Source organism: Fimicolochytrium jonesii, assembly GCF_025526975.1.
Source record: "Fimicolochytrium jonesii strain JEL569 chromosome Unknown EV422scaffold_47, whole genome shotgun sequence".
Lineage (NCBI taxonomy): Eukaryota > Fungi > Chytridiomycota > Chytridiomycetes > Spizellomycetales > Powellomycetaceae > Fimicolochytrium > Fimicolochytrium jonesii.
Genome location: NW_026515714.1, coordinates 55,664 through 80,968, shown reverse-complemented (window position 1 = coordinate 80,968; position 25,305 = coordinate 55,664). Strand labels below are relative to the sequence as shown.

At 53.1% G+C, this 25,305-nt stretch overlaps 8 protein-coding genes across 8 annotated transcripts; 4 read left to right on the top strand and 4 right to left on the bottom strand.

Annotated features, from left to right (window-relative positions):
• Nucleotides 1-188: 188 nt before the first annotated feature.
• On the top strand, nt 189-1,611 carry EV422DRAFT_345931 (integral membrane protein DUF106-domain-containing protein). Its single transcript, XM_053066498.1, has 5 exons — nt 189-402; nt 476-622; nt 692-969; nt 1,034-1,195; nt 1,267-1,611. The coding sequence occupies exons 1-5, from the start codon at nt 392-394 to the stop codon at nt 1,500-1,502; spliced, it is 834 nt and encodes a 277-aa protein (XP_052920676.1). The 5' UTR covers nt 189-391; the 3' UTR covers nt 1,503-1,611.
• On the bottom strand, nt 1,600-3,515 carry EV422DRAFT_548472 (etoposide-induced protein 2.4-domain-containing protein). The gene is made up of 6 exons (XM_053071666.1): nt 3,090-3,515; nt 2,807-3,005; nt 2,605-2,732; nt 2,302-2,534; nt 2,161-2,237; nt 1,600-2,082 (listed from the first exon to the last, which is right to left on the bottom strand). Exons 1-6 carry the CDS (start codon nt 3,410-3,412, stop codon nt 1,921-1,923), a joined length of 1,122 nt encoding a protein of 373 aa, XP_052920675.1. The 5' UTR covers nt 3,413-3,515; the 3' UTR covers nt 1,600-1,920.
• Nucleotides 3,516-6,671, top strand: EV422DRAFT_548468 (uncharacterized protein). The gene is made up of 7 exons (XM_053071665.1): nt 3,516-3,944; nt 4,028-4,098; nt 4,163-4,213; nt 4,279-4,328; nt 4,391-4,513; nt 4,573-4,776; nt 4,845-6,671. Exons 1-7 carry the CDS (start codon nt 3,770-3,772, stop codon nt 6,535-6,537), a joined length of 2,367 nt encoding a protein of 788 aa, XP_052920674.1. The 5' UTR covers nt 3,516-3,769; the 3' UTR covers nt 6,538-6,671.
• A 17-nt stretch (nt 6,672-6,688) lies between these two features.
• On the bottom strand, nt 6,689-9,315 carry EV422DRAFT_346095 (cobalamin-independent synthase). The gene is made up of 2 exons (XM_053066499.1): nt 8,852-9,315; nt 6,689-8,768 (listed from the first exon to the last, which is right to left on the bottom strand). Exons 1-2 carry the CDS (start codon nt 9,213-9,215, stop codon nt 6,841-6,843), a joined length of 2,292 nt encoding a protein of 763 aa, XP_052920673.1. The 5' UTR covers nt 9,216-9,315; the 3' UTR covers nt 6,689-6,840.
• Nucleotides 9,316-11,068: 1,753 nt separating this feature from the next.
• Nucleotides 11,069-12,466, bottom strand: EV422DRAFT_502112 (uncharacterized protein; the record flags this gene model as incomplete). The annotated part of the gene is made up of 2 exons (XM_053068246.1): nt 11,069-11,343; nt 11,452-12,466. 2 exons carry the CDS (start codon nt 12,464-12,466, stop codon nt 11,069-11,071), a joined length of 1,290 nt encoding a protein of 429 aa, XP_052920672.1.
• A 1,325-nt stretch (nt 12,467-13,791) lies between these two features.
• Nucleotides 13,792-16,403, top strand: EV422DRAFT_345686 (Metallo-dependent phosphatase-like protein). Its single transcript, XM_053066497.1, has 5 exons — nt 13,792-14,226; nt 14,295-14,528; nt 14,611-15,175; nt 15,248-15,472; nt 15,547-16,403. Exons 1-5 carry the CDS (start codon nt 14,015-14,017, stop codon nt 16,075-16,077), a joined length of 1,767 nt encoding a protein of 588 aa, XP_052920671.1. The 5' UTR covers nt 13,792-14,014; the 3' UTR covers nt 16,078-16,403.
• Nucleotides 15,931-23,508, bottom strand: EV422DRAFT_345666 (nucleoporin Nup186/Nup192/Nup205). Its single transcript, XM_053066496.1, has 10 exons — nt 23,135-23,508; nt 18,097-23,070; nt 17,901-18,019; nt 17,668-17,820; nt 17,459-17,600; nt 17,274-17,390; nt 17,120-17,206; nt 16,784-17,047; nt 16,485-16,702; nt 15,931-16,403 (listed from the first exon to the last, which is right to left on the bottom strand). The coding sequence occupies exons 1-10, from the start codon at nt 23,355-23,357 to the stop codon at nt 16,305-16,307; spliced, it is 6,396 nt and encodes a 2,131-aa protein (XP_052920670.1). The 5' UTR covers nt 23,358-23,508; the 3' UTR covers nt 15,931-16,304.
• Nucleotides 23,509-23,662: 154 nt separating this feature from the next.
• Nucleotides 23,663-24,993, top strand: EV422DRAFT_345631 (uncharacterized protein). Its single transcript, XM_053066495.1, has 6 exons — nt 23,663-23,902; nt 23,994-24,169; nt 24,239-24,273; nt 24,336-24,552; nt 24,618-24,694; nt 24,764-24,993. The coding sequence occupies exons 2-6, from the start codon at nt 24,040-24,042 to the stop codon at nt 24,791-24,793; spliced, it is 489 nt and encodes a 162-aa protein (XP_052920669.1). The 5' UTR covers nt 23,663-23,902; nt 23,994-24,039; the 3' UTR covers nt 24,794-24,993.
• Nucleotides 24,994-25,305: the final 312 nt, after the last annotated feature.

Here is a 25,305-nt window from a genome sequence, read left to right as displayed (position 1 = left end):
GGGATTCAACGGACCCGGGGGGGTGGAAAGCCGGCAGAGACGTGCCGAGCTTATTGAGCAGCCCAAGGCCTTTTCTCCCGGCACAGCTCGGTCTTTCTATGGCCAGATGGCTTGCCCCAGGGGGTTCTGAGTTTGAAATTGCGAGCATCGCCGTTCACGCGTGGTGTGCGCTGCAGACGGCGGAAGTCGCCAACAAACGGCTTCGTCGTCTCAACCCAGTCTCTTTCAATTCCCAGCTCTGAGCTGCTCTGAGGCCGGCATCGCGATCTTGTACAAACAGTGCGCAGACTCCATTGCACTAGAAACCCGTTACCACCCTCAAAGCGGCTTCGGCATAGACCCAGAACTTACTCCCCTACAATACCATTCTTTAGCGGCAAACAACTTCAACATGAAGCAAGAGTAAGCTCGAACTTGTCACCGCTTATTGTGAGGTCAAAAATGATATCTTAACTGCGTAAACCAACTCCTATAGGCAACAGATTTTCCTCGACCCGGCTATCCGGAACTGGGTGTTGATCCCTATTATGCTGGTCATGGTCCTGGTCGGGGTGTTGAGGCATTATGCAACGCAGCTCATGACTTCTGTACCAAAGGGGAACATAAAACAAGTGCGAGAGAGGTCCGTGCGACTGGATACGACTGACCATGTTTCCGATTGCCTTCGTCTCACACTACGTTACCCATTCAGCGCGGCGTTAATGAGAGCGAGGATGCTGCGATCACCATCCGGGTCTGTGTTGCCATACCCTGCTTTCCAGTCGCGCGTGAAATACCTCGCGGCGGCATTCGAAAAGGGACTCTATCTGAAAAACCCGAATGCGGCAACGGGTCAAGCCCCGAATCCATTGTCTGACCCCGCTGGAATGGAGTCGATGATGGAGATGTTGAAAAAGAACATGGTTATGATTGTACCGCAAACGTTGATTATGAGCTGGATTACGTTCTTCTTCTCTGGATTTATTTTGAGTAAGTGATTCGATGGGTCAGCGCCAAAGGAGATGTTCGGTACTGACATCCATCTATCGTTTAGTCAAGCTGCCGTTCCCATTGACCCTACGATTCAAGGCTATGCTGCAGCGTGGCATCGAGACCGCTGACATGGATGTGACTTGGGTGTCTAGTCTCTCATGGTACTTCCTGAACTTGTTCGGTTTGAACAGTATCTTCAGGTTGATTCTTGGCGAAGAGAACGGTAAAGATCTATGGGTACAGATGTTGGCTTCTCCTTGACACAGTGTCTGATCTCCCTCCTTCCCCCAAAAGCTGCCGGCGCCGACATGAACTCAATGCAAGCAATGGGTGGGATGATGCCCGGTATGGGCGCATCCCAACCCATGCAGCAAGCTTCTGAAGTTCTCAACATGTTCAAGAACGAGAAGGAGCTTTTAGAGTTGGCGCAGTGGGACAATGGGTTGAAGAACGTAGAAGTCCGTATTCTAGAGATTTACGGTGTGCGGCCGTCCGCACCAACGTCGGCGAAGGAGAAGAAACTAGCATAGGGCGGATTACTCACCTCAAATCTTGTAACCGCAACATTCGCCATACATACAGTGGTTCTCGCAAACCTGGGTTATCCGCTCCGAAGACGAGTTCACATCATACCATTAGCATGCTCATCTAACTAATCACTTGATACATCAACTACCTTTCACTTTGACACTTTGATTCAGTCAGGTACCAAAACAACGTGCCAGAGCTGACAACAAAACTGATCTACATGTGGAAGAGGCGACAAGGAAAGCACCCAGGGACGGGCGTTCCAGATGCCAATCGTTGCCCAAACTCGTCCGCGTTTTGCCCAAAAACTCTTCGGTCATCCAAACGCCTGCTTAATGCGTTTCCCCCATACGCCGTCTCCCCTGAACATCTCCCGGGCATAATGCTTGCCCCTCACGTCGTCTGACAGCCGGAGTGCGCTCAGCCCGCACGCACGCGACGTTTCTGCCCCAAACGCCGCAAGCAAATCCCATTTGTGATCACTGCCAGCCTAAATATCGGTAATCGTTCTGGCAGGAACCTATGATGGATCTGCCAGTTCGGTTTCGGGAGTGGTGACGCGCGGTTGCAGAGGATAATGTACTACGTTGAGCTTGTTAGTTTCATGGCGTCGGAACAGGGGTGGAATCGTTGACAGCCGCTTCTGCGTCTGGAACATACCAGAGGGAATATCAGCGCGAATAACCCTTGACTTACGATTTGTGGAAAGAAGAATGTAAGCAACGTGCATGGGAATCCTACGCGGAGAAGATGAGCAACAGATATAGTCCGAAGCTTGATCCGGAGCATGACCACACATACCAAACCCAAAGTAGTACGCCCAATGCCTCTCAAAATGCTCAATCTGCTGTTCCAGCGTCCACCCTTTCTGCCCCCATCGATACTCGAACGCGTAAAACGATGCCGACCAGCAGAAACATACGAAGCTGAGCGGGGGCCCAAAGATCGGAATGAAGTAGACCAGGGCGGACTGGATCAGGAAGTTCAGGAGGAGAAGGGCACGATAGGATTCGCTTGTAAGGAGAGTGATGAGTCTGCAGAGTGCATGATGGTTTAGTGCTGGCGCGGCATTCACGTAGAATCAGACATCAACGTGCAATCTACCTTTGGTAGCTGAAAGCCACTGTCACAGGTTTTCCGACCTGCACGCGAAATGATCTTTCGGCTATCTTCTGATACCACATCGCATTCAGAACGAATGTGACGATGTAGATTGGGTACACCCAAAATGTCTGGTCACAATTAAGGCTTTCGATAAGAATCTGAGGACCCCTGTCTCTTGATTCCGTATGACATCCCGACTTACATAATAGGTCAACACAAACAGCGTATCAAACCACCTCCCAGAGTCCTTCATATCTGCTCCTCCTGTGACGGTAAAAACACCCGTCCGGAGCCGTCGAGATATCGGCAGGATCGCCACATCGAACAAGAAGACTGAACCCAAGAAGATAAGCCCGTTCAGAAGCACACACTTCAAGACGTTTTGTTGAATCGTTTTTGACCTGTCCGCCGCGGAAATGATTAGCTGGATTTCAATGCAACTTCTCCAAACTTGGGTCGTCCGCTCCAGAAGCGCCACCACATACCCGTATATGGTAATGAAAGCGGGCGGGAAAGCGAACGCGTCCACCAAGCCTTGCTTCACACATTTCGCTTGCGCCGCCAACGACTCTCCCGCCGTCATGCATATCACTGGTGGCGAGGAAGGCACTGTCCCGGTTTGTTTCCTAGGCTTCTTCGGTACATCGTCAGCTGCAGACGAGATGGCCGGTCCTGTCTGTGAAGATGACGCAAGATCGTGGCTTGTCGTCGCGTCTGATGGAATTTGTGAGGTGGGGCTTGAAGATGGTGGAACAGAAGGTGATGTTGAGGTGGGTTTCCGGAGAGCGGAACGGAGTGGACGGTCCATGTTGGTGTTGTTGAGAGCACCTGAATGTTTTTCTGAGGGTGTCTAGAACCGGCTGCCCTTCAAATTGAATGCAATGCAGATGACGATAAAAAGCTTAAAAAGCCCCTGGGAAAATGCCCTCCGCGTCGTCCTTCATAAGTTCCGTTCCCCGAAATGGCGTTACGAGCAATTCCGGTGAGAGCCAGGAGATAAAGCGCCACATTTCGGAGGATACGGCAAACAGTGCATAAGCGGCCTGAGAGAGCTGCGATACCCCGAGAGCGACTCCAACTCAGAAGCGAGTTTCTAAGCGAATGAGACTATCGGCACAGCTTCTACTTAGGGTTCCTGCGTGAGGAGACGCACAGACGAACGAAGATGTTACTTTTGGAATCGACCCTGTCCCCTACAGACACGGAAAGTGAAACAATGGAAGAAGAACAGCGGCAGGAAGAGGAGGGAGCTGCCCTGCACAATGCCGAGGAGGGGGCCAATCGATGTACTGTTTGTCTCGAGCCATATAAGCATAGGACGTCTATCACCCCGTGCTACCGTGAGTACAACGTCGTCGTTGGTTTGACTTCGTCCGCGGTGAAGGAGCAAATCGACCTGAGCGCTCCTTATTCTCTTTGCCAGACTCGTTCTGTTTCGTCTGCATCTCCCAATGGGCGGAAGTCAGTCGCAGTTGTCCGCATTGTCGTCAAAAGGTATGCTCGGGTTGGTTAGCTATAGCGCATACGCCCAGCCCTAATCGGACCGGTTTTTAATCAGTTCATCTTTGCTGTCATTCATGGAGAGGATGAGCATGATGAACATGAACTGGTGAGATTTCTGCCGCGAAACCTGACTACTTCTCTGTTTGGCCAGCTCATCACTGCAACCTCAAGCATGAATTTCCTGAGCTCTCTCAACCGGAGAAGGCCGCCTACGCATTCAGGTCTGCACATGTCCTAGTCTCTCCCGCATGTTCCATGCGCTGGTTCTCACAGCTCTTAATAGGCCTCCGACTTTGCCGTCAGTTTCGGAAAGGCCGCATCGTCAAAGCCGTAGAGCCGTCCTCTGGGGCCAGCGAGCGCCATCTCCCGATGTTGTCAGAATCATCCGCTCTGAAGAGAAGCGAAGGTATGATATCATAGCCAGACCGCTCAATCAAGCCCCTCTCTCAAAAATTGGTCAACAAGATTCATTTATCGGCACGGGCTACGGGCCAAGCACGTGGGGTCGAGTGTCAATTCTAAATGCAAACAATTCGAAGCCGCAGAATTCCGACGTTTTCCGGCGCTTTTGCGGAAGCTCGAGCCCTGGATAGTGCGCGACTTAAAGGCGGCATTGCTGGTTGAGGACGTTGAAATCATTAAGCACGTGGTCATGGATCTTCTTACTAAGTAAGCATCCTCCGCGAAAATGGACATTTGAGTGCAGACCGGTCCTGATCACTGAAAGCGAACACCAGGGAAGACTTGCAGTCTGATACGGGCATCAACCATCTGAGCGATTTTCTCGCTGATAAAGCCGAACACTTCATACATGAACTCAAATGCTTCGCGCGGAGTCCCTTCAACATGGACGTGTACGATACGCAAGTGCAGTATGACCCCGCTCCCGGAGACGGACGGTTCGTCCCTGAACCTTTGACGGAACCCAATCAGACGCAGCTACTGCACGAAAACGATGAGTTTTCGCGGTCGCCTCGTGATCGGACTCATCTACACGATGAGATTCAAAACTACGAGGGTCACTCGGAAGCCGACAATGACGATGACGTTGATGCCTGTGCACTTCCCAACTCGGATGCTGTCAAAGCTCGCAGCGGAAGTCATGGCAGGAGCGATCGTGAACATGAGGCCGTCAAAACCGATCATCATCATCATAAGACGTCTCGGTCTCAACGTAAAGGTCACCACTCGTCAACGGATTCTGACTCGCTCCACGAAGTCAGAGTGCGTATAAAACACAGCAAATATAAACGGAGGGATGAGAGCGACCGCCGGCTGTCGGATAGCGAGGATGACGCTCGGGCTAGCAGTAGTAAACAACACCGCTCGCGGAAGTCGGTCTCCGGCGTGAGCGATAAGCATAATGACATTAAGCGAAATATTGGCGAAAAGCTAGGGCGAAACGATCTCTATTACTTCTCCAGCTCCGAAGACGAGGAACGCAACGGGTCGAGGTTGAAATACTCGAGATCTCATAAGCGTCAACGACATTCTAGCGAGCAGGACGCAAGGGCAGAAGCTAAGGGTCATCGCAGACATGGAGCGAAGCGTGCGAGCCATGGAAGGCACCCAAGCTCTCATGGTCAACCCGGGAAAAGAAGGGAAGTTCGCACGCCTCACAGGCGCGAGAAGGACGACACACACTACACAGTCCGAGGAACGTACCTAAGCCCAGAGCGGGAGCACAGAAACTACAGCCGCTTTTCAACAGAACTTAAGGCAGGAAGTGACGATATGGTAATGGATCAAGGAACTCAGGAGCTATACAATGCCAGTGTGTTCCCAAAGAATCCGACCAGAGCAAGGAAACATTGGGATCTGCAGAAGAATAAACCGTACTCGCGGATTCCGAAATGTGACACTTCTAAACACGTCCACTTTTCAAAGTTCGCTGACGTGTTCGAGATTCCTTCTCGAGACGTCTTTGTGAAGATTCCCTCGCTTGGCTCATCTACGACGCGCTCGAAGGGCAACAAATCGCAATCGTCTCACGAAATCATCACGGTCACTGGTGGCGAGCCGGTTCCGAGCCCTCTTTTACCTCGACTATCTCATATATCTTACGACGCGGCCCTCTGCAAACAAAAGATAGCACAGAAACGGCACGACCTAGAAGTGGCGAAGATGCTGGCAGCGAATGATCGGATGAACGCCGGAACGCAGAAAATTGGGAGGCAGAACGCGGGTACGGAATCGCTGCTGGAGCAGAAAGCTCTGGTGAAGACGCAACGCCAGGCTCTCAATGGCTCCGCCGCTGATGCGCCCCTTGCCGCGGCTGCTGCGGTAGTCTCGACGTCGTCGACCTCATTAGGGCCGTTGTCTGGTATAAACAGAGAGGCACTCTTGAGGAAGATGGCTGTGGCAACCTTGGCGAAGGCCAAAGCTGGCAAAGCTGGTGCGAACAATGGTGGACCCAACGGTGGTGGTTAGAGCAGCTTCGTTTGCGATATAGAAGCCTCAGTCCAGTAGTCCCGTTTTGGATTTGCATGACTTCTCATTTAGGAAGCTCGATTTGTTAAGTTCCATTTGTTGCGCGAACAAGGAGTCTTCAATCATAACCGTAAATGCCTTGAATAAAAGCTTTGTTTATGAAAACGAGATCGGACGGTACAAAATAATTACAGTTGTGAATGCGGAAAGCACATGAAAGCTATGGAAGGTGGGATATAGCACAGGTGAAGAAACACCTTATAGGAGGGGTATATATTGGGCCTTTGAGAAGACGGAAGTGTTCTACTTGGCCTTGCGGAACGACTCGGCGACACGGCACATGTTGGACAAGGCACGCTCGGTCTCGGGCCATCCACGGGTCTTGAGACCACAGTCGGGGTTGACCCAGACGAGCTCCTTGCGGAGGTACTTCAGCATTTCGGCGAGGCGTTCGCGCATCTCCTCCTCAGAGGGGACACGAGGGGAGTGAATGTCGTAGAGACCAGGTCCGATACCGTTGGTGTAGCCGAATTTCTCGAAAGCGGTGAGGAGCTTGAGGTCCGACTTGGAGTTCTCGATGGTGATGGCGTCGGCGTCGAGGGCCTGGATAGTGGAAAAGATGTCGTTGAAGTCCGAGTAACACATGTGCGTGTGGATCTGGGTGTCGTCCTTGACTCCCGTGGAGGAGAGGAGGAACGCGCGGGCGGCCCAGTGGAGATACGCCGCCCAGTCGGAGCGACGGAGGGGGAGACCTTCACGGATGGCGGGCTCGTCGATCTGGATGACGGGGATACCGGCCTTCTCGAGGTCCTGGACTTCCTTGCGAATGGCGAGGGCGAGCTGGAAGGCGGTGTCGCGACGGGGCTGATCGTCACGGACGAACGACCATTGCAGCATGGTGACGGGACCGGTCAACATGCCCTTCATGGCCTTCTTGGTCTGCTCCTGGGCGAAGGTGGACCAGTAGACGGTCATGGGGTTGGGGCGGGAGACGTCACCGTAGATGATTGGGGGCTTCACGCAGCGGGATCCGTAGGACTGGACCCAGCCGTTTTGAGAGAAGACGTAACCCTTGAGGTTCTCGCCGAAGTACTCGACCATGTCGTTACGCTCGAACTCGCCGTGGACGAGCACATCGAGACCAACGCTCTCCTGGAAGCGGATGCACTTGATGGTCTCCTCCTTGATGAATTTGTCGTACTCCTCGACGGTCCACTCGCCCTTCTTCAGCTTTTGGCGGGCAACGCGGACCTCCTTGGTCTGGGGGAAGGATCCGACGGTGGTGGTAGGGAAGGAGGGAAGGTTCAGCTTCGCTTGCTGAGCGGCGGCACGGGTAGGGAAGGGAGACTGACGCTTGAACATGTCCTCGGTTACAGCCTTCATCTCACCCTGGACAACCTTGTCGTGGATGAGAGGGGAAGTACGACGAGCGTTCATGCTCTTGCGGTTAGCGTCGAGGGCGGCCTTGACGGAGTCCTCTCCGTTGTCGACGGCCTTGGCAACGACGACGAGCTCGTGGAGCTTCTCAACGGAGAAGGACAACCAGTCAAGGATCTGCTTGTCCATCTTGACCTCAGCCTCGAGGGAGTGAGGGGTGTGGAGCATGCTGCAACTGGGAGCGACAAGGACACGGTCGGAGCCCAGAAGGCCGACGGCGCGGTGGGCTGTGGCGATGGCGGCGTCCAGGTCGGCCTTCCAGATGTTACGACCGTTGATGAGACCAAGGGAAAGGATGAAGTCCTTGTCTTGGGCGACCTTCAGAACAGCGTCGAGCTCCTCAGGAGCGCGGACAAGGTCGACGTGAAGAGCGTTGATGGGGAGATCGGCGACGATCTCGAGGTTGTCTCCGAGACGACCAAAGTAGTTGGCGACCAGGAGCTTGATGCCGTTAATGCCGGAGAGCTTCTTGTAAGCCTTCGCGTACAGGTCCTTAAATTCGGCGGGAAGATCGAAGGTCAACACGGGCTCGTCAAGCTGAACCCACTCGGCGCCAGCGGATGCGAGCTCACGGAGGAGTTCTTCGTAGACAGGGAGGAGACGGTCGAGGAGGCTGATAGGGTCGAAGTTCTGGCCCTTGGCGGCCTTGCCGAGGCGAAGGAAGGTGATGGGACCGAGGATGACTGGGCGGGTCTTGATGCCGAGAGCCTTCGCTTCTTGGAACTCCTCGATGGGCTTGCGGGTGGCGAGCTTGAATTGCTGGTTCTCCGTGAACTCAGGAACGATGAAGTGGTCTGAGAACGAGGGAAAATTTCGATGAGCATCGGCTGTACGATGTGCGCGCAGAGACATTGACAACCAGATGTGATCAGCTTACAGTTTGTGTCGAACCACTTCTTCATCTCCATAGCGGGGACATCAACTCCCTCCTTCTGGAGACCACGACCCATGGCAAAGTACGCCTCCAGAGGGAACTGAAGCCCCTGGTACTTTTGTGGGATGACATTGAACAGCAGGAGGTGGTCAAGGACTTGGTCGTAGAATGAGAAGTCATTGGATGGGATGTGACCGTCTTGCACGCCAGCTTGCTTCTGGATGGTCCAGTGTTCGGCACGGAGGTTCTTTGCGCCAGCGAGAAGAGCCTTCTGGTCGAGCTTGCCGCTCCAGTAGTTCTCGACGAGCTTCTTGAGCTCGCGGTTGCCGCCCATGCGGGGGAATCCGAGGTTTGTGGGTGCGACCATGTTGGCGACTGATTGATGTGTTTTGATGACGTTGGTGGGAGGGCGGACAAGGTTGCGGGACGCGCGAAGTGAATGGAATTGAGACACGACGACGGAAGGCGTATGAGAGGACCGGAAGGAGGAGAAGAAGGAACGAAGAGGCATCCGTTAGCTTCACACTATCAAGGGGTGGGCGTAGGAATGGGGGCCAACAATGGGGGGGTGGGGTGGAGATCGGAATTCCCACCGCAACCGCAAGATGATCTGACGCGACGATGCTTACCTTCTTATATGGGAGTGACTAGGATGGGTATGCTATGCAAATTCGAATACCAAGAAAGGAAGAGTATGGCCAAGAAGGGTAGGTTTTATGCAGTTTGCAGAATTGTTCGGACGCAGGGGGTTTGCCTATGGCCCCGGCTATTTATTCTCCCGCATTCATAGCGTCGGGCATGTGTTCCTCCCCACAACAGAGGCCCCAGATCAACTAGCGGTAACGCAAAGTGGACAGCTCTCGCGCACTGGGAGTGCGAGGCATGGCGGGCAAGACCGCCATCGGCTGGGGTTTCGGGGTGCCGGAAGGCTGGGGAACGCTGGGGAAAACGACGGAAAGGCGAACGCCTGTGAAAATGTAATGAACGCTGCGGGACCCCAGTCCCCCAGCCGGCGGTTGGGGTAGGTGTTTCACTTTGTGGGCCTGCGACGGCGCTGTGGTTAGTCACAGTTGTTTGTGCGGATGCATGTTCAAGTTCAAAGTGTGGATGGGGAAGGAGGGAGGACCGTTGGGGCGGCGGGATCTCGACACACTTTCCCCACAAGCCCCAAGGGAGGAGCGGGTTTTGGGGCAGATCGCTTCGCGTATCGTTGATGGATTCATCACTTGTGCACGGAGGTGTACATGACAGCGGTCGTTGCTGCCAGTGTCCCCCACATTCGAGTCATGATTCGACCTTCCCGCTGGTAGACTGGGGCTCCCCCGTTGCGGTCCTTGCGGATGCATGCGTGGGAGACGGACGATGACCTGGTTCCCGTCCCCAAAACCGTTCTCACCCAATAAAGTGCTTCACAACCCCAATGTCATTTCAGGAAAAGTGCAGGAGACGTTGCCATGTTCGGTAAGTGTTTGATTAGATCCGAGTCCCATATTGAGATACCAATGCATTGCCGCTCCGCAGCGCACTGAGCGGTTCGCACTCGGCGATCTGGTATGGACTCATACAGTAGTAGGGAACTCCATCTGCTCAGTGCTCACGTCACGTCAATGCCATAGGAGTGGGGCGTTGGGGGCAAATATTTTCGCCATATGGATGCTTGCGCAGCATTTTGCATCAATCTGACACGAAATCCAAAACACGGAACGGGTAGCACAGAGCCCCATAAACGGCCGTCGGCAGAGCCCGCCTTCAAGCCTCCGATTCCCGAGTTCAGCGAACGGGCGATGGGCAGGCATCCCATGAATTTGTGGCATCGGCCAGCGTTGACCGTTGCCCCAAAAACGCGTCCCGCCCCCAAATGTCACAGCAGGACGCGCCGGTATGAGTGCCTGCCCCAAAAAATTCTCGAGCGTGACTCAGCACAACGCACAACGCTCTCCTCCGAGACAAGTTCATCATACAACGACAAGCAAAGGGCAAAGGACCAAAAAGCAGCGATGCCTGAGATGCCGGTGTAGGACCGCGATATACGCAGCAGTCTCTCGTTGGGGCTTGTAGAAAGATGATTGTACAAAAGTGTTGGGATGAAAACTTCCAAGTCCTGTGATCTATTGGTCTTGAAAGCAAGAGAGAGTGATCTCGTCTATATATGTATAGCATAGCATCAGTAGCTGATGAAAGTATGCCTATCTACAACCCAAGATTGAAAGAAAGGGGATGTCACGACTCCCCCTCGGGTCTAGCAACAACCGCCCTCCCCGCACTATCCCTAAACCTATCACACACACTCGTCCACTCGCACTCACAGGTCCTCTCCCCCGACCGCTTCACGTTCCTGAAGGTCAGGCTGACCCTAGTGCCCCGCTCGACGGGGCGGCCGTGCACAATGTCGATGCCGCGTGCGCGGATGGAGTGTTCCCATCGGTAGCGGGCTTCGCCGGAGATGACGAGGAGGGAGCGCGAGGGGAGGTGGACGTTGTAGGTGAGGTAGGATGCTGGTGGTGGTGGTGATGGTGATGATGCGGGTATGGGCGTTGACTGACCCAACGGGGCTGCCTGTGAGTCTTTCTCTCCGTCTGCTGGCGGATCAGCCAATCCATTACCCTCCTCTAACCTCCTAAACTCCATCACAACCCCACTCCCCAGACTCAACGCCACCACTACATCCCCAAAAATCGTATGCCGATCCGCATGCGGCCCAATCCCCGCTCCCGGCCAGTACTCATTCACCGTCAGCTGATCCGGCGACTCATGCTCGGGAAACGCCGCGCGGTACCTCTGCAGCACCGGCTCTGCCCACGCGGGCATAGGCTCGATGATGCTGTCGAGGTCCACGTCGTTGAGGGCGTAGTCGAATCGGAAGCCGTAGTGCTGCACCCGCCGTTTGAGCATGTCAATCCAGCGCGGGGAGTCCCGTTCGTGGTCGACGCTGGCGAGGAGATTTGCTTCTTCTTCGGAGGTCACAAAGTCGTGCACTAGCGCGAGACCGGGGACTGTATTTGAAACCTCAGCGGGGTTGGTGAGGGCTACTTGACGGGATATGGATTTGGCGAATGTGAGGAGCAGGCGCTTGGAGCCTCCTTGCGGGAGGGGCAGCTCCCGACCCTCATCTTGTATCGAGTGGTAAGCTTTCAATGCGCTTTCTGGTGTTTCGAAAACGATATAAGAGTATGCTTTCCCCAGTAACATTTCCACCCGCTCGAACCCTGCATGTGTTGCAAACACTGACTCCAGGGCTTCAGCCGATATGCTCCCGATGTTCCCCGTGCTCCCCGCGTTCAGAACGATGATGTAGCGTGTCGGTGGATCCCCTTCCTCAATATCTGATATCAGTTCTGAGCGAGTCACATCAGAATCGCTGTTTCGTTCGGCACGAAGGTAGACGAGGATCTGAGCCTCGCGCTTGTACGCCCACCGCTTGTCTTTCCGGAGATTCTTTTTCTGGGCCTTTGCCGATACAGCCGCTGGCTGCTGCTTACTCTCGCAATCGCCCGCTTTCGGAACCGACGCCGCCGTCTTTTCTTTCACAACTGGAAAGTCCAGTTGCGGTTCCAAATATCCTCGAAACACGCATCGGGGTTCACCGCCCTCGGCCTTCACCGCTAAACTCCACCGCATCCCGTACCCCTCCGCGTTGCGCACCTCATACACAAGCGTGTCCTTATGTAAACTATGAATGTTACGCCAGGTTGCAGTGCCCATTAACGTCCGGAAGTGTTTTTCTGCCAGCGCGGTTTTCGCAAGTTCCGAGCCTGTCGGTTTGCTCCAGAATGGGTGAGAATCGTCCTTTGCGCCTAAGGTTTCCGCAGCAGCCGGAATTTCGCTCGAGTTGCTATCGTCTCTCGTGTAGGCTGTCTTCCGCTCAAAATGCTTACAAAGCGCTCGAGCTCCGACAGATAAATTCGTCCCTCTATGCTTCTCCGAAAACGCTGCAAAGATTTCGTCGTCCGTTGGTGGGTCGATAGGGACCGTTCCGGCGGTCTTGACGAAGCCACGGTCCTTATACCTCTGTTCTTCAGGACTTAAAGGGTCTGGCCAAGGTACGATATGCTTTTGCAGGCTTCCCATTCTATGTATGTAAGGGATTATCTTGCGGAAGGCTATTGGTGGTCTATATGTAAGCTCAGCGGCGGGTAGGCGATCAGTCCCACTCACTCCTCCCCTTGCCACCAACGACAAGGAGTATACGACTCTGAAGTAAAGCGGGGATTGGCTCTTTAACTCTAGAGCCAATGTCGCCGTTATGCAGCGAATCGTCGGCGAGGGGCAGTTTTCCACCGAGGCCTTTCAAGTTGTCGCGTCCCAGAAATTGCCGCCTCCAGCCTCGGTACTGTACAGTACATACATATACATAGTCATGCCCCAGACACACCCCACAGGCACCCGAACCTCTTCTGGTTGTGGTTGCGAGAGAGAAGCCATTGCGACAGTTACTGGCGAGGTGCGGAAGATGTGAAATTCGGAACCTGACTTCCCACCAGTCCAATCCAGTCAACGCAAATCTAACGTCCGAAGCTCTCTTGAAGTTATGGGTTCCATCTTGTTGAGACGAATACGTTCAGTGATATTGTTTCTTTGCGGGTTCTGGGAAGAGTGCGATTTGGCCCGAGAAGATACCATTTTGAGTACTCATCCTATCAATGTGAGCAAGGTGCATACATACTGTACGTACATAGGGAATTTCACTGCAACACCCCTCGATGCCCAACCAACTTCGCCGCACAGCCCTTAGGATCTTAGAGAAAGACATTCGTGGACAGCCTACAGTAAAGCCAGTCCCGGATGAAATGTTGAGGTAGACCTGGATGAGGTCCCGAAGCCCGCGAAATGGGCGAGTTGGCACGCCCCCCAATGACAGGGCGTGGGAGGCCCTCGTGCCTGCGCTTTCCGAAATAATACGACAGCACGAGCATGACGGGCGGCGGCTGCGCTTTCTGACTGACGCATGAGCTGCCCAAGAATCAATCACAACAATCTGCTCCTTTTTTTTTCTCCCACATCCCCAATACACTCCCTCCCGAGAACAACGCAGTGGGAGTCTTGAGCTCTTCCATATTACCCAGGTCGTTCACCGTGAGGCCTCGTTGAGTCCTCCTTTGTCGATAATCTACCCTCCAAGTTTCGAAACTCCGACCGCGGCCCCACCACCCACTCCGTCCGAACTCCATGCGCGCTGGGAAAATGGTCCTTCTCGCAAGATGTTGGACCATCGCCGCGTCTCAAGCCATCCTACTCAGCTCAGCAGCAGTGGCAGCGTCCCAAATCCAACAGCAGTATCAGTTTAAGACAAGTCTGGGTGACGATATCGATATTCCCCAGGTGAATGCGCCGGAGCAGTATGGACGATTCTTGCATATCACCGATATGCACCTGGACCCGTAAGTTCCAGTCCTTTACGAGCCACATGCTAGGCAACGGTGCTGACACCATTCCCTCCTCCTTTTAGGCACTATCGAGAAGGCGCCCCCATAGAAAACAGCTGCCACGACCACGATAAGCTGGATCCACTGCATCCTAGACGAAAGATGGGTGATGGAATAGCCGGCAAATACGGTGCACCCGGCAGCGGCTGCGATTCGCCTCCATTGCTCATTAACGAAACGGTGAGATTCATCTCGGACGTGTTACTGAAGGAGAAAGAAGGTCTGGATTTCGTCATTTGGACTGGAGACTCCGCTCGGTAAGATCAGAAACGTAGGATGTGGCACATGGGGTACATCAGTGCTCAGCATGGCGCACTCTGACTCCCTACCCTACGTCAGGCACGATTCCGACGGCAAAATCGTCCGCACGCAGAAGGAAGTCTACAATTTGAACACCATCGCCGTAGAGCAACTCACGGCAGCATTGGGGAACACAGGATCCCATAAACGCCGCATTCCAATCGTCCCCAACATCGGCAACAACGATATCTACCCACACAACGAACTTGCGTACCATAACCATAAAAGCAACCCCACTCTGGATTTCTATGCTAAGCTATGGTCAGATTTCATCCCAGATAATCAAATCGAAGAGTTCCGACGACACGGCTCTTTTGCCGTACCCATTCGTCCTAACCTCCTCGTCGTCTCGCTAAACACGATGTACCTGAGCGACGCGAACCGTGCAGTAAAGGATTGCCGAGCCAGTGAAGAGTTCTGGAAGTCTAAAGCCGCTGGCGACCATGTTTTGCTGTGGCTGGAGAAAGTGCTGAAGAAGGCAAAGAAGGACGGCGCGGGAGTTTACATCATTGGACATGTTCCGCCGAACCCGTTGAATTACTATGATACTTGCTATGAGAAGTTTGCCCAGTTGATGGTCACGTATGATAACGTTGTTGGCCAGGTGCGTTACCATTCACGATGTGGGCCTTGGTTTCCAAACGCCATTCAGTCACTGAGATGCGAGCCATTCCAGTTATACGGCCACATGAATGTCGACCACCATTTTTTCCCGTCCATCTCAAACTCTGTCGGTGGCGGTGGTGACGACAAAGACCGCAAACACAAGGCACAATCTGCGCAATCCACTGCTGAGCTCAAAGCCATTATGCCGGACTTTTCGCAGCCTGTGATGGTACCGCAGACCGCGTCTGGGCAGATGAGCACCATGATTCCTTCCTGGGTTAACCTATACTATCATGTGAGTCTCCTCTCGCTGCTCTCCTCAGAACCTCGAGTACACCAACATCAACACGTCTTCTTTCCCATCTGCAGTATCTCCTAGCCCACTACAAACACTTCGCGCACCACCACATAAAAGACCCCTCCGAAATTATCCCCTTCCCCGTCTTCGTCGCCCCCAGCGTCGTACCCACCTTCAATCCAGCCATCCGCACCTTCACCTACTACCGCGGCGGCCCCTCTTCCCCATCCCCATCAAAACATACCCGCAAGCCCAAACCCCACAAACCGTACCCAGGCACCCTAACAGGCTTTACCCAATTCTACGCCGACATAACTCACTTCAACTCCCACCCGCTTACCACCAACCACGAGTTCCCAGGCTACCTCTATCAGAAATCCTACACTCCCGCCAAGGACTATAAGTTCGGGGAAGGGAGGTGTGAGCTGGACGATTGGTTGTTGTTTGGGGGCAGGATTACGGGTGTAAGGACGGGAAAGAAAGAGGCGGAGAGGTTGAGGAAGAGGTTTGCGAAAAATTTGGTGGTTAGGTTGGAGGGGGTTGATGTAAAGGGAGGGGTTGATGTTAAGGGATTTGGGGAGAGGGCTGAGGGGTCGGTATAAAGTGGGAATTGTGGGTTGGGCACCTTGGACGGCTGCGTAGCTTTAGGTGTGACTGTGGCGTAGCTTTTGATGATGAGTTAGCCTCAAGAAGTAGGACGCTCCTCTGCAGAAACCTCTTGGTGGTATATATGCCTCCCTTATCCGAAACGCCATGTGTATAGATATTTATGTAAAAGGGCGCTATCCAGTTTCTTCTGTGTAGCTATGTTTAAGTAAGGATTAGACTATCAAATAGCCTGCGAGACTTCGGCTAACTGCCGTATCAGCATTTCCAAGAACGGTTTGCGTGTGGAGGAGTACCCGGCGTCTTGATTGAAGGCTTCGCTCTGTGCAAACATCAAAGCCATCGATGAGTAAGACCGTCCGGGAGCAGAGAGAATATCCACCGTCACACGCGAAAAACTCACATGTGTAACAGCCTGCAATCTCCCCGTGATATTCCCAACCGTCTTTGCCAGATTTTGTTTCTTCTCATCGCTCAGCGTGTACATCGCCGCCAACAGGGGCTGCGGTTGCTGTCGGGAGGTGCCTGCGCCCCCGAGAGCAGAAGACGGGGTCATGTCGTCGGCGGAGGCCATGATAACGAGGTGGCGCCAGATCAGGAGGAGGAGGTGTTCTGTCAGGTCTAGTGGAGGATAAGGTGGGATGGTAAGGTATGTGCGAGGAAGACAATAAACAGAAAGAGACGGCGGGCGACGTAGCGTACATAATAACCTCCGCATAGCCTTCAAACCCTCCGCGCGACTCTTCAGCAATCCAAACAACGCCAGCTGCCGTTTCTGAGCAGCCGGCAGGTCTCGCTCCTCCTCCTCATCGTGGAGGTAGGGTTGGGCAATCAACAAGATCTCGTCGGCTGTAAGACGGTCGACATCGGACACTTTGAGGTCAAGATTCTTGTGGTCGTCGGCGGCCTGTGCGAGTTGGTCAACGATGGAGGAGGTGAAGTTGCAGAGGGCGCCGAGCGTCGGTGCTATCGAAAGATGAGGTGTTAGCTTCGGTTCTAGTGGTTTGTCTGATGGTTATCGCATTCACGAGACCCTACCCGCCTGCCTTTGAGCCTTCTTCTGCGTTCCTTGGTTATCGTCTCCAAAGCTGGGCCTGAATAGTGGCACATATCCATGTGGACCCGCTGTAAGGGAACGATTAGCCAGGAGCTTATGAAGAATCGGAAAGTTCGGGATGATGCTGCAACTCACCTCCGCCGACCTTAGTTCCGACGGTAACGCAATACGAAACAAGGTCACGACACACGCTGAGAATCAGCTGTTCAGCTTCCTGTCGGAATTGTGTCTGACCAGAGGGCCTGCCCAGATCTGCAAGTGTCGCCAGAGGAAGTCAGCGCTGACGACAGTCAATATAAGCCCGTGCCCTTTGAACTCACAGGCTAATGCAGTCATATCCTTCTCTTCTTCGACTCTGTTGGTTGGTCGGATCTTTTCGACCAGTGAGCGTGTGTTTGAAATGAATTTGTCCAGGAGATTGAGTAACAGTTCGTGGAACGTGTAGTGTCCTGCCTCCGCTAGCTTTGAACCGACAGGAAAGTATCAGCATAACAATGTTGATACGATCAGAAATGCTTTCGCCAAATACCTTATGTTCCGTCACGCCCTTCCAGTCCGCAAGATAAGAGAGCAAGCCCGTAACGAGCTGCAATTGCGTCAGGCTGCTTAGGGTCACGGTCCGCGTAGAATCTTGCAGGATGGTTACGAGGAGATGGCGATGGGCTGTGACGAACGAGGCGACCTGTATAGTAACCAATGCATAGCGAAGGTCAATGGGGCCGGTCATAGACCGAAAGGCTAAACGACAAGCATTGAACGCACACTTGCTGATGCGTTATATTCGCCTTGTGTTTGCTTAGCGACAGACAGGATGAGTTGTAAAGCCGGAACCAGCACGTTGTGATACTGTTCATTCGCCGAGACGGAAAGCTGGTCGTAGCCTGCGGAAAGCACGGGGTGTGAGTATATCGAATGTGAGCCAGTATGCGCTTTGAAGCTTTCTCGGCACACTACAAACCTGTAAACGAGGTATCGGACTCCGGTCGCTGATCCAGATACTTGCACTCCGCCAGCGCTTCGATGACACCATACTCCAGTAATTTGCGCGCACCATCAATCTGGAACGACAAGCGCAATAGGAACGCCATCTTCATCTCGAACAACAGATGCGTGTTGAGTGACCCATCCTCATCAGTCCCCAATTGACCTTCCAACAGCTGCGTCCCGCCGTTGGCGCCATGGCCTTTTGCATGAACGAAAATGCCGCGGAGTTCATAATCGTCGTGCTGCGTGATGGTGCGAACGAATGTTCCGAGGAAGTTGATTTTGACAAGTACATCCAGTACCCAACCGCTCATCTTGCTGCTTTCGCCCAGGCTGGATGGACTACACGACGCAAGCTCGCAGATGGAGTCTAGCGCTACGAAAGCGATGATGTTCCATACACCGCTTCCGTCCGCTGCGTCTCGGCAAATCATTTCGAAGAGTTTATCGCCGCCGGTGGTGCTGATGATAGCGTAGATACTTTGGAGTAGGTGAGACTGGCTCGGTTGCAAGGGAGATACGTTCTCGGTATCATCCGTCGAAGCCTCATCGGCGTCTTCATCTCGTGGAGGAGGTAGGTGCAATATTTCATCGTCATTGGGTTTAGTATACTGCAACAACCTCACGAGGGCCACGTATAGATTCCCTCGCATCTCGAGAGATGCCCCGGCCATGAGGATGCCGCGTATAATGCCTTGCAATACAACATGTAACAGGGTTTCCGTTGGCAACCGGACGGTGGATGCTTCCAATTTCATGTTTGAGGAGTGAATGAGCGATTGGAACAGCCGGTCACTGTGCATCTTGTCCAAGAGCTCCAGGACAACAGCGGACATGGTTTCGGCGATAAGGGGAGACACTTGCGCTGATGTCATTTTGCCGATGAGGGTCGATAGGAGGTCGAAGAGCGTATTTTCCCTGGCGGTGCTGGGGATGAGCGTGAAACACCTGGTTAGAGTCACTTGTACGATTTGACCCCAGGAGTTCGCACAGTGCCACCGAGCAGCTCCAAGCTCCTGGTCTTGATTCATGGTCAAGACAGCGGTGAGAATGCGTTTGATGCAATCTGCCCGTTCGGAGGTATTCTCAATCCCGCTACGACTTTCGGCAACAGACATCATATAATGATGTAAGGCGCCTATGTCATACAGGGAGTTCTGCAGGAAATCGTCTAAGTTGAGGTTCGGGAAGTAAGCAGTAGCTAGGGATAGGTCGCCCGGGTTCCGGTGCACCGGCTCATCGAAATTCATCGTGTTCAGAACCTCCAACATCTTCGTCAAGGGGACATCGAACCGTGATGCGGTTCCGCTTTGCCGGTAGGAACCGCCAAGCTGGCGCTGGTCGAAAGCGTTCAACCATTCATCGCCTTCCACGATAGGTCGGGAACGGGATGTAGTGGGACCTGAGATTCCAGAGGGCTTAGTGTAGAGCATTTCGATGAGACGCTGGGCGTACATCCTCTGTCGGGCTCCGACGGTAACATGCAATTCGAGAGCAACGGATTGCATGAGCCATGTTCGCTGGAGTAGCTTCGCCAGAAGGGCACTGAGTTCGCCGCTTTCACTATCGCTCGCAAACGTCGGCTCTCCAGTCGGCATCGCTTTGAGCTGCGAGTAGAAGAAATCTTCTTCGTTGCGAAGGTATAACATCGTGGACGATGACATAACACTGTCAATGCACAACTGATGAATGAGGTGGTAACAACGTTCCGCAAGATGTGGATGCGTCTCAAACATAGGCTGGAAGGACGGATCGGCCTCAATCCCATCAGATCCAGGTTTCGACCCCGGAACTTTGATGAGATCCAATATGGCTGTCAGGCAATTGCGACGGCTTCGGATAGCAGTCCTATCACCCTGAAGGGGACGCGGCCCGGTGATGCGTTTCTCGTACCCGAGCAGGAAGTGAGCGATCGTTGGCGGCGGTCCGACACTCGAGAGGTTGGTCAACAGCAAGTCAAGGATTGCTAATCGTACGGCATGCACCATGCCCGCTTGCTCCAGAGGCCATGGTTGTGCGTACACGTTCTCAGCAACAAGGGCTTCGAGTCTCTGTTGTCTTTCGTATTCCACCCGAGCTTGGAACTCGACCGGATCTGCGCCATCGTTGAGATCGGAATACGCCGAGCTGCCTTCATCTTCGGACTTGTTGAGACGACTTACGAAACCAGCAATGATCGACTCCGCAGATGGCGAGCTTTGCAGCAGAACCAACAAGCGGTTTGTCCCCGCAACAGGATCAACAGTGGCGTAAACTGCAGATTGAGACAACGCGGAGAGAATTCTCACGATGATCAGGCAGACCTCGTCATCAAGGCACCCAATGTATTCCGCGATCTTCACCACGATCTCCTTTTGGAACGATAGGATATGATCGATGCCAGCCATCGATTTCGGGAGACCAATCCATTCCGCTGCGCCGACTTCCGAGAGCGCGGGTGCCAGGATTTCCAGGAACGCTCTCTGTCGCTGTAGCACGCGCAAGATGATCTGTAAGGCGAGCGACACGGATTTTCCACACAACGATGGTCTGCTGGCAGACTCATTCACAGAATCAACCCCGATTCCAATTACGTCAAACAATCTGTCGGTAATCTTCGTTCTGCTCAGGATTGCGCACATGATTTCGAAACCAGGGTGGATTCCCAAGAGTTGTGCATTTTGGAGGATATTTCTCCCGAAGCCTTCGGTCTCCATTATCATCTCGTCCAAGGGAAACCCCTGATCGTCATACTCCGGCTCAATCTCCAATGTCAAATTTCCAAGATCGAATATCTCCAGACATTTGTCGAAGACGCTGAGACAGTTAAATATGATTTCCCACCGCTCCTCCGGATCATCGAACCTTCGTACAAGAGACTTCGCGAAGACGTGCTCGGCCACGAAACGGACATAGGGGCGGATGCCAGGCAATCGGTTCGGTGCCCCTAGAGTTTCGAAAACGGAAGCCATTTGCATGTCCCTTTGACCATTCACGAGGATATTCAACAGCCGAAGGAATGCCAGCGTTTCAGGGTATGTGTTGTTGGCGGTTTCAATCTCTTCCAGATCGTATAGAATGCCCTCATTTTGGTTTCCAGGCTGCCCGTACCCGCCCTGTTGTCCCCCTCTTTCCTCAGGATGTCGTGCATTCGGCATCGTAGGTACGATTTGCGTTTGTTCCAGCATCGCCCAAACCTGCAATTGGATATCGTAGGAGTTTCCCAGGGGTATGCAGAACGCGGCGATTGCATCGAGCAAAGCAGCTTTCAGCTCTACAGGTATCCGACTTCCAAGGAGCCAGAACAGGGTATGTATCGCGCGAAGATGTTGATTGTCGCATAGTGTTCGACGAGCGCTATACGAGTACTTTACGACTTGGCTAAGCAATCGTAGGAAGCTAACGATCGAATCGATCTCATGTTGCCTGAGATCCCGGTTTTCTCTCCCTAGGATATCGATCGCACTGTTGAGTGACGAGAAGAAGGTCGTCCACAAAACGCTCCCGAGTTGGCTGTCGGCTGGCTCGGCATTCAGTTTGAGATGAACCTGATGCGCTGAGTATTTCCCGGTCGCCAGCGAAGCCAACATGTGAATGAATGCTTTGAGGAACCGAGTGGTCCTCACGTCGGATGCCATTCGAACAAATGCTTGCTTCTCCGATGTTTGGGTATGCTCCACTGAGTGCTCGTCGTCGGGCGAGGAGAGGTCTTCCCAGAACGAAACTGCGGCATCTGGCCTGTCCCGATACAGGATCGTGATCAGGATCAGGAAAGATTCCCAAGCTGTTGGTCGCCTGCCGTATGTTGAATTATCCATCCCCATTCGAGAGCTACGAGAGAGCGGTGCTCGGCGCTCAAGCTGATCGGCTTGTTTGGTAGCATCTTCATCGTGACACTTTATGTCTTTCAAAGCCCATCGGACATAAATGATTAACGCATCAATGAGACGCTCCACTTGTTCCATATAGTCCTCACGGAGATGGCGATCGATGGACGGTCCCGGTGCAGAGAGCAGGCTTTCCTTTCTCGACTTGCAGAACGGGATGACGTTGTCGCATATGAATGTGTACACGCTGGGTTGTTTGCCGACCTTTTCTTTCCACTTCCTACTCTCAGCGTCAAGACTGGCCCGCGCGGCAGTCTGGAACGCCACATCCACGGCGGGATCATCGGACTCTATGGAGACGGACTGATGCAAGAACCCTAGCCACCGGGTCCATACCACTCCTTGCATTTCAGGTAGTTTCCAGGCAGAGCTCTGAATCAGATTCCGCAGATTATCAAAACTGTGCCCGATGCGCAATGGCCGATAGTCGTCGTACGGTACAAATGCGTGGTCGAACGCAACTAAGAGGGAGCATAGTAGTGACACACTCGTGCTGTCAACCACCTGCACCTCCTGCAACGTTTGAATGACTAGCTGAACCTCCTCCGCGGCAAGCTTCCATCGTTTGGTGAGATAGAAGAAAAGGGTCCCCAACTGACATCGTTGTTGCTCAAGCCTTTCCGCATGCAGAGCAAAAACATACTCTTCACATCCCACTTTCGACACCTGTTCCGAAGTGATTCCATTTTGCTTTCCATCGGGACCGAAAGCACTGGCCGCGTCTCTCAAAATGTCCATAGACTGCAGGATCTTCGTCGGTAGTCCGACATTCATTTGCAGCATGTCCCGCAGAAACGTATCCACGACCTTCACGACATCCTCAGCTCCCGAAACGGCATTGAAGTCCGTCACCATAAGAGTCAGGGTTTGCAGCGCATAATCCCTGTTCGAATGGTAAATGTGTACGGCAACACGTACGGCTGACCAGTCTTCGTATTCGTACTTCGACTTCACTCCGCAGGCGAATTGGAAAAGCTCCGCGGCGCGCAATTCGTTGATGCCTAAAAGATCGGAGAGGAAAATAACAGCCTGAACGAAATCAGGGTTTGCTTGCCGCTTTCGTCCGTTCAAGGTAAGCTCGCCTGCATGCACACATGTCCCAGTTAGTCACCACTTGAGCGCCGATTCAGGAAAGAAATTACAAACCTCGAAGAAGCTTTTCCCTTTCTCCAGAACTCTTCGGAGTCTCTTTGAAGAGCTGAACAAAGTCGGGTCTGAGCTGTGCTAGATAGCTTTTCACCTCCTTTATGCTATGCGGGTCCGCGCCCGTGCCTTCCTCCCCATCCCTCGTTCGTATTGCTTGAGCGTAGTTGACTAATGAACTATGGAACACTTCTGGGAGGTCCCATTGCTGTGTTGAGTGCGGCATCGTTTACTGACAAGCTGTCGGGCTGTCTACGCCGCGCGCTCTTTCCACTCCCACTGCTAATAGACCGGGCACTGATCTCCAGCAGGTAAAGTGTGACCTCGTCGAGGGCTTCAGGCCTTGGTACTTTCTTGGGTTCACAATTGGACTATGCAGCCACCCCAGGATAAACGGCAACCTCGCAAGTTCTCCGACTTCTGCCCTTCACGTTGAGATCGTCGGTCGCCGTTCGTTTCGTTCCTTGGGAATGAGGGAAATGCCCAAGATGTCCCTCTGAAAACATTCTCCCAGCAAGCGCGTCAGTGATGGCCGACTCGAAGTTGACTGGGGACATCCTCTTTCCTCTCTCTTCAACAGCCCAGCAGCCCAAAGCAACTGCCAGATCACAGCAACATCGCTCAGTAGATAGCCCTCTCCCTCAACTCGTCTGTGATATAAGCTGTATACCGCCGCTGCTGACCAACGTTTGAGGGAAAGCCTAGGCTCAAAACGATTCGTCTCCTCCTTTATAAGCAGGACCCGCTCTATATCGAAGCTGTTCGCAGAAGGTACATACGCACTCTGTATTCTCTCCTCCGCTAGCTCCTTTGTTGAAGGAGACGCTTTATTGCAGGGGGTTTCCCTCCAACTCACTCGAAGCTCTTCCAGCACGAAGTCCAAACCGAAGTTTCAATCATTTTCCAAAATGACCACCGACAAGCTCAACGCCAACCCCGTTGTCTACGACGTTGGGACCAAGTCCTCTCGGCGGGAGGCCAGGCCAGAGGACGAGGATGAATTGGCCGCCGACCCTTTCGATTCAGAGGAGATCTTTGGTCAGTCCAGTTTGCTTTGCTTCGGGAGATGATAGGTTACTCACCCGGTCTGTCACATGGCTATATCAGATTTGATCAGGAATATCAACGACCCCGAGCATCCTGTAAGCGACGGCAATCCGCTACGTCTGTACGCGATATCTAAATATGCGGCCTATATTTGTAGTTAACGCTTGAACAACTCAACGTAACGCAATTGAACCTTATCTCAGTCAACAACGACCGGAACCACGTTCTGGTCCGATTCACGCCCACCATTCCACATTGCTCGATGGCGACACTGATTGGGTTATGCATACGAGTACGATTGTTGAGGTCACTGCCGGATAGGTTCAAGGTGGACATCCAGGTCTCGGAAGGCTCGCATCAGTCTGAGCAAGCAGGTAGAGCACGGTTGATTGATGAGTGTCAAGGTCCGGGCCTTACTGATTCGTAATATACACGCCAGTCAACAAGCAATTGAATGATAAAGAGCGAGTAGCAGCCGCTCTGGAGAATAACCACCTATTGGAGGTGGTAAATCAGGTAAGAAGTGTATTTCGCTGATGATCAGGGCCACAGCAACCTCTGACGTTCCCATTCCCGTCGATCCAGTGCCTAGCTACAGCAGTAGAGAAAGCTTAGTTTCGTCGGAAGCTTCGCAGCAACATCCACTCACAATCAACCCTTTGGCCGCCCCATTATCCGAAGTCACCAAGGTCAACTTCAGTTCTTCATCCAACGCGACTCTTGCCGGGGTATCGAGCATCCCTTTCCTTCAGTATGGGGCTGATTTTGGTAGCGTTTTCATGTGCGACAAAGCGTTTTGTTGCATACGGGGCGGGCTGGGTCACACCTGTAAACTGCACTCTTTGAACTGCAATGGGTGTTTCCGCTGTGCAATTTGTGGAAGCTTCGATTCATCATAGTGTAGGACGGAGATGTAGAGTAGTCTGTACATGTAAGTAGTTCTCCGTTCCGCACGTATGAGCCCGAACCAGTGCTGCAAAGCTTGATCGTCCGAGACTGCGAGTCAATCTTCTCTATGGACACAGCCCACTCGGAGGTGAGCCGTATATTCAGGATGCACCTGTTTGATTGCTCTGGCCATCATCAGTCAACCACAGAGCCATCAGGGCATTTTACATGCTCCTCCA

What these genes read in the sequence shown, in the direction of transcription:
- EV422DRAFT_345931 (XM_053066498.1), top strand. An exon ending in CTTCTCTGGATTTATTTTGA is followed by an intron (nt 970 to 1,033) that starts GTAAGTGATTCG and finishes TCTATCGTTTAG; the next exon opens with TCAAGCTGCCGTTCCCATTG. An exon ending in GATTCTTGGCGAAGAGAACG is followed by an intron (nt 1,196 to 1,266) that starts GTAAAGATCTAT and finishes TTCCCCCAAAAG; the next exon opens with CTGCCGGCGCCGACATGAAC.
- EV422DRAFT_548472 (XM_053071666.1), bottom strand. Translation starts at nt 3,412, where the DNA reads ATGGACCGTCCACTCCGTTCCGCTCTCCGGAAACCCACCTCAACATCA. An exon ending in TGTTTGTGTTGACCTATTAT is followed by an intron (nt 2,733 to 2,806) that starts GTAAGTCGGGAT and finishes AATTGTGACCAG; the next exon opens with ACATTTTGGGTGTACCCAAT. An exon ending in TCGCGCTGATATTCCCTCTG is followed by an intron (nt 2,083 to 2,160) that starts GTATGTTCCAGA and finishes AGCTCAACGTAG; the next exon opens with TACATTATCCTCTGCAACCG.
- EV422DRAFT_548468 (XM_053071665.1), top strand. Translation starts at nt 3,770, where the DNA reads ATGTTACTTTTGGAATCGACCCTGTCCCCTACAGACACGGAAAGTGAA. An exon ending in GTCCGCATTGTCGTCAAAAG is followed by an intron (nt 4,099 to 4,162) that starts GTATGCTCGGGT and finishes GTTTTTAATCAG; the next exon opens with TTCATCTTTGCTGTCATTCA. An exon ending in GTCATGGATCTTCTTACTAA is followed by an intron (nt 4,777 to 4,844) that starts GTAAGCATCCTC and finishes AGCGAACACCAG; the next exon opens with GGAAGACTTGCAGTCTGATA.
- EV422DRAFT_346095 (XM_053066499.1), bottom strand. Translation starts at nt 9,215, where the DNA reads ATGGTCGCACCCACAAACCTCGGATTCCCCCGCATGGGCGGCAACCGC. An exon ending in GAAGTGGTTCGACACAAACT is followed by an intron (nt 8,769 to 8,851) that starts GTAAGCTGATCA and finishes CCTCGTTCTCAG; the next exon opens with ACCACTTCATCGTTCCTGAG.
- EV422DRAFT_345686 (XM_053066497.1), top strand. Translation starts at nt 14,015, where the DNA reads ATGCGCGCTGGGAAAATGGTCCTTCTCGCAAGATGTTGGACCATCGCC. An exon ending in TGGACTGGAGACTCCGCTCG is followed by an intron (nt 14,529 to 14,610) that starts GTAAGATCAGAA and finishes ACCCTACGTCAG; the next exon opens with GCACGATTCCGACGGCAAAA. An exon ending in GGGTTAACCTATACTATCAT is followed by an intron (nt 15,473 to 15,546) that starts GTGAGTCTCCTC and finishes TCCCATCTGCAG; the next exon opens with TATCTCCTAGCCCACTACAA.
- EV422DRAFT_345666 (XM_053066496.1), bottom strand. Translation starts at nt 23,357, where the DNA reads ATGCCGCACTCAACACAGCAATGGGACCTCCCAGAAGTGTTCCATAGT. An exon ending in AAGGGAAAAGCTTCTTCGAG is followed by an intron (nt 23,071 to 23,134) that starts GTTTGTAATTTC and finishes GTGTGCATGCAG; the next exon opens with GCGAGCTTACCTTGAACGGA. An exon ending in GGATATGACTGCATTAGCCT is followed by an intron (nt 17,391 to 17,458) that starts GTGAGTTCAAAG and finishes CGACACTTGCAG; the next exon opens with ATCTGGGCAGGCCCTCTGGT.
- EV422DRAFT_345631 (XM_053066495.1), top strand. Translation starts at nt 24,040, where the DNA reads ATGACCACCGACAAGCTCAACGCCAACCCCGTTGTCTACGACGTTGGG. An exon ending in CGATTCAGAGGAGATCTTTG is followed by an intron (nt 24,170 to 24,238) that starts GTCAGTCCAGTT and finishes TGGCTATATCAG; the next exon opens with ATTTGATCAGGAATATCAAC. An exon ending in TCAACGACCCCGAGCATCCT is followed by an intron (nt 24,274 to 24,335) that starts GTAAGCGACGGC and finishes CTATATTTGTAG; the next exon opens with TTAACGCTTGAACAACTCAA.